Source organism: Macrotis lagotis, chromosome X (assembly GCF_037893015.1).
Source record: "Macrotis lagotis isolate mMagLag1 chromosome X, bilby.v1.9.chrom.fasta, whole genome shotgun sequence".
NCBI lineage: Eukaryota > Metazoa > Chordata > Mammalia > Peramelemorphia > Peramelidae > Macrotis > Macrotis lagotis.
In genome coordinates, this window is record NC_133666.1 from 46,915,566 (window position 1) to 46,927,834 (window position 12,269).

General features: G+C 41.0%; 1 protein-coding gene across 2 annotated transcripts in view; it reads left to right on the forward strand.

Moving 5' to 3' along the window:
• The window catches only part of LOC141499827 (uncharacterized), a 101,011-nt gene that overhangs the window by 54,501 nt on the left and 34,241 nt on the right, over nucleotides 1-12,269 (forward strand). For both annotated transcript variants that reach the window (XM_074202582.1, XM_074202583.1), the window contains exons 2-4: nucleotides 4,438-4,507; nucleotides 5,725-5,851; nucleotides 11,378-11,479. In XM_074202582.1, coding sequence (XP_074058683.1) covers nucleotides 4,475-4,507; nucleotides 5,725-5,851; nucleotides 11,378-11,479 — 262 coding nt within the window. In that variant the 5' untranslated portion in view covers nucleotides 4,438-4,474. The remainder of the gene's footprint in view (nucleotides 1-4,437; nucleotides 4,508-5,724; nucleotides 5,852-11,377; nucleotides 11,480-12,269) is intronic.

Genomic DNA, 12,269 nt, shown 5'->3' on the forward strand with positions numbered 1-12,269 from the left:
GAAACCCACCTTCACATATGTGAATGACATACAAGACTTGTGGAATATGAATGTGGTTGAGGCATGAGGAGAATAATCCTAGCAAGAAGGTCATAAGCCTTACTACATAGGTGATTTTGCAGATTTTTAGGCACTGAACTGGTATGGATTTTATAGGAGAAAAACCAGAACTGGTTCTCCTGAACAGTGTGCTCCTTAGCAATATAATGTTCACCACTTTGCATGAAGATTATGCTGCAAACCGCCCTAATAATGAATAATCTCCAATTTGTGTGAATTTATATGAATTCCCCATCATCCTTATGCCACAGAATTAGGAAGGCTTGGGTTCAAATCCTACCTTTGAAATGAGCTATAAGACCCCTGGGTAAAGTCACTCCTCCAGATCTCAACTTGCTTATCTCACAGGTGACCATAACAATACCCAGAGGACCTCCCAGTACTGCAGGGTTGTGTCCTATTCGCTGAAGTCCAAATGAGATCATGTGTATAAAGTACTTGGAAAACTGGAAAGCAATCAATCATTAAGCATTAGGTGTAAGCACTGTGCCAAGCACACACTGCAAATAAAGCCAGAAAAACAGACAAAAACACCCTCTGCCCTCAAGGAGTTTGTATTCTAATGGGGGAAACAACTTTAATAAATACATCTTATCTGAGACACATGGAGTAGGAACTAGTGCTATCACTGCTATCATTCCCTCCTCAGATTGCATTATCTGCAACTAGCAGGAGCTGGTGCTAGCCTTGGTGCTGAAGGACAATACAGGCCAATCCAGCGTGAAAACTATCTGGGAAGCAGATATCTTTGAGATATCCTGGCTTATTCTAGTCCAGCTGGCAGCTGGGGGTGAATATGGCATTCCCTCAAAGCTGCCCCATACCCCCTGTCCAGCACAATACATTGCCTGCTTTGTGTACATGCAGTTGATTCCTGGGAGTGGCGTAAAAGGAGGGTTTGTTAAAACCTGGGCTGCAATCAAGGGCATGATTCAGCACTCTTGGATTGGTGAATAAACCCAGGGAAGCCACAGTTGTCTGAACTTTCACAAAGAGGCATGCACCTGGGGCTCAGAAAACCAATGGAAATCCTGCACCAGCATTCAGAAGGAGGTGACATCTTCCACTATTCCTTCTCAGACTAAAAGGGCGTTGTGGAAATAGTGGATGAGATAATGAATACAGGCAAGTGATACATTTAAGGGAAGAACCTGGGACTCCAAGGAAACTTGGAGGGGTAGTCAGGGTTAACAAGATAGTGGTGCTAAGATACCCAGTTGAGTCCTCACACCTTTCCTTTCTCTCCCCTTCTTCCTACCCCCTCCCCTCCACAGCCCTGGCTCTCCCTACCACACCCCTTTCTCCCAGTCTATTTCTCTTCCAATCTCACTTACCTCCTCTCACTTCTCTTTCCTTCTCTGGCCTTTCCTCTCTTCTTGTCCCTCTTTGACCTGTTGTTTCTGTCTCTCACTTCCTTTTTCTTTCTTCTCTCTCCCCCTGACCCTCTCACCTTTCTGCTCTCTGTCTCTTATTCCCTCTGTCCCTCTCTACCCAATCCCTCATCAAGTGTTATTTCTGTTCTCTCTATTGCTCTCACTCCTCCTTCCTCCCTCCTTTCCCCTAGTCCCTCTTCAAAAATGTCATTTCTGTTCTGTCTCCCTCTCCCGCCCCATCCTCTGTCCCTTTCCTCTCTTCTCTCTCTCTCCCCTCCATTCCTCCCCTCCTTTCACCTAGTCCCTCTTTATATTTCTCTCTTTTCAAAATTTTATTTAAGGCTATGAGGTTGAGTGACTTGCCCAAGGCCACACAGCTAGGCAATCACTTAAGTGTCTGAGATCACATTTGAACTCAGGTCTTCCTGGTTCCAGGGCTGGTGCTTTATCCACTGTGCCACCTAGCCTCCCCTTTCTCTTTTCCCTCTCTCCTCTCCCTTTTCTCTCCCTCTGTTCCCCTCTCCTCTCTCCCTTCTCTCCTTCCTCTTCTCCCCCCCCCCCCACTCTCTCTCTTCAGCTAGCCTGGAAAGAGTACTTTTCAGACTGTGGCAGGAATAGGAAGTCGATAACAGAACTGGCATCTTGTAGTGCCAAGCTCTAACTAGCACTCCTGTTTCTATCTTCATAAATCAAGGAAGCTTGAGTAAGAACATTCTTGGAGTTTGTAGTGAAGGAAGGGATCTGGATGTATCAGGACTGGTTGGATTCCCAGGTCCAAGAAAATAATGTGTTCGCTGGTAAACAGACCTTCCAGATATAGAATGTCTAGATAAATTGGGTAGCAGGGTAGGAGTGCAGGCAGGTAGGTGGTAGCAGTCAGGCTAGACATTTAGGGTCTGAATAGCGTTTTGTATGGAAGAGACAGCAGAGGTTTTTTTTTTTTTATCTCAAACTGAAATACCCCTGCTGGTGAATCTCTTAGTAATTGCTTTAAGAAGAGGTTTAGGGTGATGAGTGTGGTGTAGAATTGAACTCGGAAGTCTCTTTGAGTTTTCCAAAGTGTCTAATAGAGGAATTTTTTTCTGTGTAATAGAATAGGGATTGGCCTATCAGAATCCTAAATAGATGAGGTCTATAAATGATTTTCACTGGACCAGGAACCCTAAAGATTCCTGTCAGTTATCAAAGCAACCCAAATGATTCTAGAACTCTGCTATCAGAGTGCAGAATAACTGACTGCAACATGAAGGACATTATTTCCTTCAAGTGTAATAGATCTCTTGATGCAGCCTCTTTCCAACTGTCAGTGCAGCAACATGGGTGGAACAAGGATGGTAAACCATTATCAACTGACTTCCATTTTGCCAGTGAGTAGAAAAGCATTGAGTCCAAGGATAGGCAGTCCTTTCTGAAGAAGGATGGGAATGGAATCTATATCCAATGAATCTTAAATCAGAGTTTATTCAAAGCACTAAAATACAAGAGACTGAGATGAAAACCAACTGAGAGCAGAGATTTGCGAGGGAAGGGTAGTCAGTACTGGGTCAAGAGGTGAGATAGTGGGAGTGTGCTGAGGAACTAGATGCTTACATGATTTAATTTACTGTAAAGTTTTAACCTATGGTGACTACCTATTCTCTGTCTTACGCTGACATTTCAATGTGGTTATGGGGGCAAATCAACTTTAGACTTAGATAAATTGAAGGAGGTAAATGTGGTAGAAAAATGTGTAAGGCAGTCATTTCAGTGGTCTTTGTTGGTGATAATCAAAATCTGTACCCAGGATATGGGGATAGAAAGGCCAAGATAAATCTTGGAGACATTGAAGATAGTCAAGTTTGCTAATATAGGCTGTGAGAGAGCTAAAGAGAACTCCACAATTTTAAATGGGCATTTGAGTAAATTGTGGTGCTACCAAGGTGGTAGAGTCAGAAGGATGAAGTGGTTTAAATGGAGGAAATAAACCCAGTTTTAGATATGTTGATTTGGGAGCACCTGTAGGACACACTAGACAGTTGTAGATAGAAGGCTGCAGCTCAAAAGGGAGGTCTGGGAATAAGCTAGCTTGTCCAAGGAAAGATTATATATAGAGAATGGAGGGTATGTTTAGAGTTCAGAGACAGAAACACGGGAAATAACCACATTTAGGGGTTAAGATGACAGGACCCAGTGAAAAAGACTGAGAAGTAGTGGTTAGAGAGCTAGGAAGGCACTCCAAATAGGCATGTTTGATTCCAAGGAGGATAGAATAGTAGGGAGGTCATCAAAATAGCCAGGCTACAGAGAAGTCAGGTAGAATGAGAACTGGAAAACAAATCTTTGGATTTGTGTAGCTCAGAACAATTTCATTACAGTGGTAGGTGTTGAAGTCTAATCACAATAACTTGAATTGAGAATGGGTAGTGAAGAAGTTGATGCATTGGGTGTTAACAATTTGAAGGAAAGGAAATGGCCAAATAAAATAGTAGTTTAATGGGGTAGCAGGGTCAAGAGAAGGCTTTTTGGATGAGGTAGATATGGATGTGTCTTACTAAGATGGGAAAGACGGGAAAGGAAAGAAGAGGAGAGAGGAGATGATTGCAAGATCCCAGATGAGGCAAGAGTAAGAGGGATCGAGCATTTATAATAAGAGATTGATGAATATGCCTGTCGAAGGAGAGATTGGGCTATGAAGTTAATTAAAGATAGAGGAGGAGAATTAAGGGACCTTGTTGGATGGTCTTAGTCTTCTGAATGAATCAGGAGGGTGTAACTATAGTAAGTTGGGGCATACTTAAGTATGAGAGGGGAGAGAAAAAGGATTGGAATAATTGCTTTGGGGATGAGAGAATTCATAAGGGAGAGGAAAGGGAATGTCAAGCAATAATGAGGGACATAATTATGTACCATTTAATGGGCCATAGAATCAGCTCAGTTTAAAGAGGTTTTACTAATGGGGGGGTGGGGGGGAACACAAGGCTGTAAGGCAAGGTTGATTTTACTCATCCCTCTGCACTTTCCCTAGCTCCACTTACCTGTGCAGAAGCAAAGGAGCCGAGCTGATGACAGGTGCTCTACCTTCAGCCAGATCCCAGGTGAGCTGTGGCTCCCCCTACTGTTCCCGAATTGGAATCACTACCAACACCCTCTCCCAGAGATGTACCCTCCAAGAACTAGAACCCCACTTCTAACCATTAGGAGATGATAGGTGATGGGGGTTCTATTATTATTATTATCTCCATTTTTATGAGTAGAGAAAATTAATGTATGGAAAAAGAATTTATTAAGCACTTACTACAACCAGGTCCTGATTAATGTGAAGTAATGAATCCACAGAAGTGATTACCTTATTTCCATTGCATGTTTCCATTGACCTGGAACTAATTACCATATTTTACATAATTATTAACTTCAAGTAGTGCAAAATCAAATACACCTGAGCACATGAAAAATAGAACTATCCCTACTCTCAAAGAACTTGGATTCTAATGGGGACAACACATTTGTGCAATTTTAGCTGCAAATCAGATGCAGAGGTGCCATGGTCTTTTGAGTATAATGGCAAAGTAGATGGCAGTACTTCTTCCAATGTTATTTACCTTGAAGAAATCATCAGTTTCTGATGTGAAACCATTTGACAGTGCTAAGGATTCTGGCAACAAGAACTTTCCTTGCTGGGTGTTTGTTAATTAATTGTGTTCATAGCACCCACTGGAAGAGTGGCCAGGCTACATCTTCATAAAGGGTTGCTACCTGAGATGATAGCTGTGGATACTGGACTGTAAGCATTGCTATTCTTGGGGCTCTTGGGTATAGGGTTTTGGAGTGTCTCCATCAGGATCTGAAGGGAACTGGTGGTCAAGGTGCTGGTGGTTTAGTCTGTCTGGCACATATTGCCTCCTGTCTTTCAGGGTACCCTCTGACCTACCTGCTTGCCTTATGAGTATCATTTGGTTGGCACTTAGTGGGGATGGCTGAACCTTTCTTCATAGGAATTGTCTCCTAAGATGATAGATATGAAGGTTGGGCTAAAAGCAGGACCACCACTCCCAGGGCTCTTCTGATTATATGCCTGTCAATGACATCTAGGTATTAGTTGTTGCTGGTAGTGATGAGGTAACATGGAGTTAAATGGGCAATCTATAGAATTTGCTTGTTTCTAGTTTGAGCTGGGCATTGGTTCCCTGATAGCTAATTAGGTTGGCTTACCACTCTACCTCGTATTCATCTTTTCTTTAATACATTCCCCTACCTCCTAACCCCAGTTAGCCATGTAAAGTTTAGAAAGCTCACCTGTGTTCTGGTGTTTTAGGACCTGGTAACATTTGAGGATGTGGCCATATATCTCACAGAAGAGGAATGGGCACTATTGGACCCTGCACAGAAGAGACTCTACAGGGATGTGATGCTGGAGAATTATGAGAATTTGCTTTACCTAGGTAAGTGTTTTATCTAGTTCCACTCAAGAAATAAGGCTCTAATTTCTGGTTTCCTCATTTGTTAATAACATAATGTGAAAAATTCCATAATCAATCAACAAGCATTTAAGTTCTTATTATGTGCCCTAGGGCCCCTAGGTGGTGCTACAGCAAAAAAAAAATTCCAGACCTGGAGGTAGGAAGACTCCATCCTAGTGAGTTCTAATTTGGCCTCAGACTTTTTTTTTAGTTGTGTGACCCCAGGGCAAGTCACTTCAGCTTGTTTGCCTCAGTTTCCTCGTCTGTAAATTGAACTGGAGAAGGAAATGGCAGACCTCTTTCTCTGCCAAGAAAAGCCCAGATAGATCAGATAACAAGAGTCAGACAGGAATGAAAAAACTCAACAGCAATTAGCAACCATATGCCCCCCCCCACTGTGCTAAGTACTAGGGATACAAAGAAAGTGTTGTGTTTGGACAGAAACATCAAGAGAGTGTTTTAAGAAACTAGTAAAGACTAACAGACTGCCTTCTGTGGGGGGGGGTGGGGGGAGGGAAGTAAGATTAGGGGGAAAAATTGTAAAACTCAAAATAAATAAAATCTTTAATAAAAGAAAGTGTTTAAAAGAATGTGAAAATTGTCCTGTCTGAGGTAGACTTAAGAATGTCATAAAAATCAGAAGCATTTTAAAAACTTAATAAATAGGGATGGCTTGGTGGTGCAGTGGATAGAGCACCAGCTGAGTTCAAATCCGGCCTCAGACACTTAATAATTATCTAGCTGTGTGGCCTTGCGCAAGCCACTTAACCACACTGCCTTCTTAAAACCTAAAATAAAAAGGTTAATAAATAATGTGGTTCTTTGGCAAATCTCTGATTTTATTTGTAAAGATTTCCCTCCACAGACTGTAACTTTTCCTCACATTAGGTCCTAGAATATTACAGTCTCCCAGATAAGATTCATAAGCACACAAAGGGTTTGACCTAACCATCTACACTGGAAAAACCAAGTGAATGAAGAATAACATGATGTTAGATGGCTAATTTATTGGACTTGTTCATCTAAACATACACATGTATACAACATACATACTGCATGTGAGTGCATGCATGTTTAAAGTCAAGCTTTCCTAACTTGAGGCCCAACTCTTTATCCACTGGGCCACCAGCTGCCTTATAATATATATATATATATATATATATATATATATATATATATATATGTCTAGATAGATATAGATAAACATATAGATGCGCGTGCGCACACACACACATATTACATTGAACAGATACTGCAAATGTAAGGTGAGTTGGACTCAGAATTAAACAAAAGATAGAGAACAGGGAAATTCTTTGGGAAATGATGAAATCCTATCAATGACTCCCAACTCTCTGAAATAATGGTCCATATGTCATACCATCTTAACCTTTGTGATTCTGGTTCATATTTCACTGAAAATATTTCATAAGTAATTACAGGGAGAAATTTAAATTAAATACATTTTAGAATTTTTATTTTAGAAAGATTTCTAATCCTACTCTGTCCTTATACATGAACTACTTCCTATGTACTGCTAGGTCCCCACACCTAAAGAAAGACATTAATGATCTGGGAAGAATGTCTAGGAAGGAATTCCTGGAATGATCAAAGGGATGAGGCTTAGGGAGAGATTTCATACAGGGACAGAACATTAAACTGAGAACTTTTTTAAGTCCAAGCTGTCCCCAAAGTCTTAGTGAACTTTTAAGCTTTAATATCTTTACTAACTTAAAGCTGCACTAAGACTTTTGTAACCCCCTCTATTAGAGAGACAAAGGCCAAAACGTTAGCCATGATCCAAGGTTCACCTGCCTTGTGGAGCAAGGTGCAATCCGTATGTTCCTGAAACGTAATTTTGAGGCAAATGAAATGAGTAAATAGGACTACACATGGCAGCAAAGTAAGAAATTCAACTGAATTATAAAGACTATTTCTGTGGAATTCATGACAAGTTTGAATGGGAGGTTTTGACCTGAAGCTTTCCTAAATTGTACTTGATTTGCTTCATTCAGAAGCTGCTTCCTTGACAGGTAAATTAGGATCTTCTCTTGCTTGTGATATGCCAGATTGCTTGGATTGAGATGGAGATGGATGATATTTCTTGTAAAGAAATTCATTCTGAAAACTCTGGGAATAATTAGTTGAACAATCACAAAAAATGGCTGTCAGTACCTGGTACCAAATTGTGCAAAAGCATCATGGTAAAAAACATGTTTCCAAGCACCTAGACTATTAAGCATTATGCAGACAAATATCTTGTTAACAAAGGCAATGCTGTCTTAAAATTATTGCTATACTACTATCTGGAACCCATAAAATAAATTTCAGGATGTTTGAGAACTCCTTTAAAATAAAGAAAGAAATTAGCTCTGTATTGATGAATTCTGTAATGATGTGTTCACTTTACATATGGCAGTGGTAGCAGTTAAATAACATAAAGTTGGCTAGTGGTAGAGCTGGAATTAGAACCGGAGACTTTTTTTTTTTAATTAAGATATGAATAGTTTTATTGCTCTTCGAACTGTGCTTTTTTTTTTAAGTTAAGGCAATGGGGTTAAGTGACTTGCCCAAGGTCATGTGGCTAGGTCATTATTAAGTGTCTGAGTTAAGATTTGAACTCATGTCCTCCTGACTCCAAGACCAGTGCTCTATCCACTGCACCACCTAGCTGCCCCCTATGGGAGACTTCTAATCCCTAAACTAGTGGTCTTTTCACTCACTGGGTTCCATTACCACCCTCTTCACTTAACAGTCATTCTTTGCAATCTGGCTTCCATGACCCTTTTCCACTGAAACTGTCAGTCAGCAAGCATTTATGAATCATTTATTATATTCTAGATATCACACCAAGTGCTAGAGATATAAAGAAAGCCAAACAAAGTCTCTTTCCTCAAGGAGCTTATACTCTAATGGGAAAGACAATATGTATAGACAAGAAATGAACAGGATAGAATGCAATATGGGAACAAAGCACTAGTGTGAATGAGAAAGAGTGTGGGACTAGGAAAGACCTCCTGTAGAAAGTGAGATTTAGCTGAGTCTGGAAGGAAGCCAAGAGGCAGTATGGGGGAGGGAGCAGAGAATTTGGGGCACAAGTGATGACCCCCAGTGCATGGCCAATGAAGTCAAGAGATGGAATCACACTGTGCAAGGAGCAAGAAGGAGGTCAGTGTAGCGGTGTTATAGACTCTGTGGAGGGGAGGAAAGTATAAGAAGATGAGGAAAGTAAGAAGAGACCAGGTATAAATAACTTTGAATGCTAAATGGAGAAATTTATATCTTATGCTAGAGTAAGGGTGGGAAACCTCTGGCTCATGGGCTGTATTAGTCTGGCACTGCCAAGGCAATCGCAGGCAAGACTTGAAATTCAATAAGTCCAGGAGCTTTTCAGGAATGAATTAATTAAATGTTTGACTAAATCTAGCCTGTGAATGATGTTATAAATATCCAAATGGCCCTTGGCTGAAAAAAGGTTCCCTACTCCTGTCATAGAGGTAATAGGGAGTCACTGTAATGTATTTAATGGAAGGGAAACATGGTTAAACCTATGTTTTGCTTGTTCTTTCCAATGTCGTTTATGACTTCATCAGTCAATCCAGTACCTCTATGTGTGTATGATTCTTAATCCAATGTTTCTGTCCACCCCTTTCTTGAAGCTGTCTCTTCTTTGCTTCTCTATTGCATTGCAATAATCCTGGTTCTTCTATCTCTGACCATTCTCCAAAATCACAGACTTTCAGCATTGGAAAGGCTTTCTGAGGCCCTTAGTTCACCTAGAATTCCTTATACAGAACAACTAGGGTATGGTCACCCAGATTTGTTAGAAGAATCCTATTGAGAAGGAACCAACTGACTCCTGAGATAAGGTAGCCCATTTCAATCCTAGGTAATTATAATTGCTAGGATATTTTCCTTGACATTGAGCTTTTGTGTCCTATCAACTTCTACCTAGTTCTGTCCTTTGGGGCTAAGAAGAGCCCTATTCCTTGTGCCAGCCCTTTGGGTACCTGAAGGTAGCTAACTTGTCCTCCTGAAATAATTACTTCATAAGTTCCCTGGTTCTGTCCATCCATCCTGCTATGGCATGATTTCAGAGGTTCCTTGCCTTGGAGGCGACAACACAGCTTTCATGCTGATAGTGTTGGACTTATGGTGAGGCAGATCTGCATGCTTGCCTTAGACACTTAATAGCTGTGTGACTTATTAGCTGATTAGATACTTGATGTCTCTGTGCCTCAAGGTTTTGCTCATCTGCAAGATGAATGGTTTGGAAGCCTGAAAGTCTCCTTCCCACTCTTAAGTTGGATCCTATAATGTCTTCTCTGGATTCTCCCCAGTTTATCTTTGTTCTTCCCAAAGAAAGGCACCTAGTACTGAGCTGATACTTCAGATGTGTCTACTGAGGCCAGTCACATACAACTTCATTGTCAGCTCCCTTATTTTGGATGTTTTGCCTCTCCGAAGTTGACCTCCAATTGCATTAGCCCCTTGCTGTTCATTGATATTGAGCCAAGCCTCCAGTTTTTTGAGACAAACTGCTCTCTAGTCACACCTCCCCTTTTGTAAGCAAAGTGATTTGGAGTCACAGGACTTCCTTATTTGACAGATGAGGGCAGAGAAACTGCTAAGTCACTGGATCTCCTCCAGGTTCATTGTCTTTGTCCGTGGAATGAGGAGGTTGGACTCGAAGCTCTCTGAGCCTTTGACAAACCCTTTGCAGTTTCTACCTTAGTTCTGGAATTTGTTAAACACTCCAAGAGTTTGAACTTCAGGAAGGAAAATCCCCAGTTCTTGTTGCATCCTTAAGCTGGGCATCTTTCTGTTCCTTAGTCTCAGGTCACTGGTCTAGTCTTTAATTACCCAGCTGTGTGACCTTGGGCAAGTCATTTAACCCCACTCCCTTGCCAAATAAAACTAAAAACTAGGGATGAGGGTGGAGTGGAGGAAGGAATAAATATCTATGGAATGTCTGCTATTTGCTAGGCACTAGGTAAGTGCTTTATAATTATTATTTTGTTTTATATAGTGATAGAGATAGATGACTTCTGCCACTATCCCTGGGTTGACCTCTTCCCATTCCCCAAGAAGTCCCTATAGGAAAGCTTTCTTTTTGCTGTGTGAGTCTCAGTGTCCATATCTCTTGTTCTTCTCTGTCCAGATCACCTACACCTTGAGATTGCTCCATATCTACTACTGCCCCTGCTTGGTAGAACATTCTGGAAGTCCCTGTAGAGAGGCCTAGCTTTTCTTTAAAGTTTTTATAATGCTACTCCTATGAATATTCCTTTCACCCAATCCCTGAATACGCAGTGTCTGTCAACAAGTCACAATAATTTCTTGTGAAACCCTGGGGATAGAAAGAAAGGGAAAAACCTGTCTGTGCTCCTAGAGCTGTAATGAAAACAACTGTGTCGATAGGCTAAGTTGGAGGAAATTTTGGAGGGAAAGCGTCTGGGCTTGAGTGCTGCCATGGCTTTCTGTTCTAACAGCGAACTTTCTCATGATTAGGAGTTCCATTTTCCAAACCGGACCTAATTTCCCAGTTGGAGCAAGGGGAAATACCACATGGATCATTTCGACCCAGAAGGAAGATTCGAGTGATTCATTTTGGTGAGTGAGGTAACGATATAAACATCTATGGGAGTAAAGAGGAATAAGAAAGCATGAATTAAGGCAGGCACAGTAGTAAGTTATTGGATGGAGAAGAATCCCCAGTATCATTCCAGCCTTCTCACACATTTGCATACCATAAATTCTATGGTCCTAAGACTTCCTTTTTCAGTCTTGGATTCCAGGATTACTTTTTTTTTTTTTTGCCATCATTATCCAGATGTCCAAAAGGGGCTGCTTATTCTCTTTCTAAACCAAAACTTAGATAGTTCAACAGTTAGTTCCGTTCACTTATTTGGATCATAAAGTGACTGGCCCGAGGTCACTTAGCTGATAAATGGCAGTGTCAGGATTTGAAACCAGGGCTATGGACTCTAAATTCAGTGTTCTTTCAGTTACACCAGCAGTTTCTCATGTAAGAAAATAGTTATTCCTGTAATTGTCCTTCATTCATGCTCAGGCTTATGTCTTCTTACTTCTATTGGGCCTCACTCCCACACACTTTCTTTTTTTTTCATTTATTAAAGATTTTATTTGAGTTTTACAATTCCCCCCCCCCCGTTACTTCCCTTCCCCCACCCCCCCACAGAAAGCAATTTGTCTGTCTTTACTTTTGTTTTCATGTTGTACATTGATCCAAATTGAGCCACACACTTTTAAATCTCATCTTCTACCAGATCACCTTCTCTTTTCCCGTTCTTGCTTTTTTACTTCTTTCATCCATTTAATCTGTAGCTCCCCTGTCAATTACCAGGCATCACCCTTTGGTTTTAGTTTTTATTTTTATTTT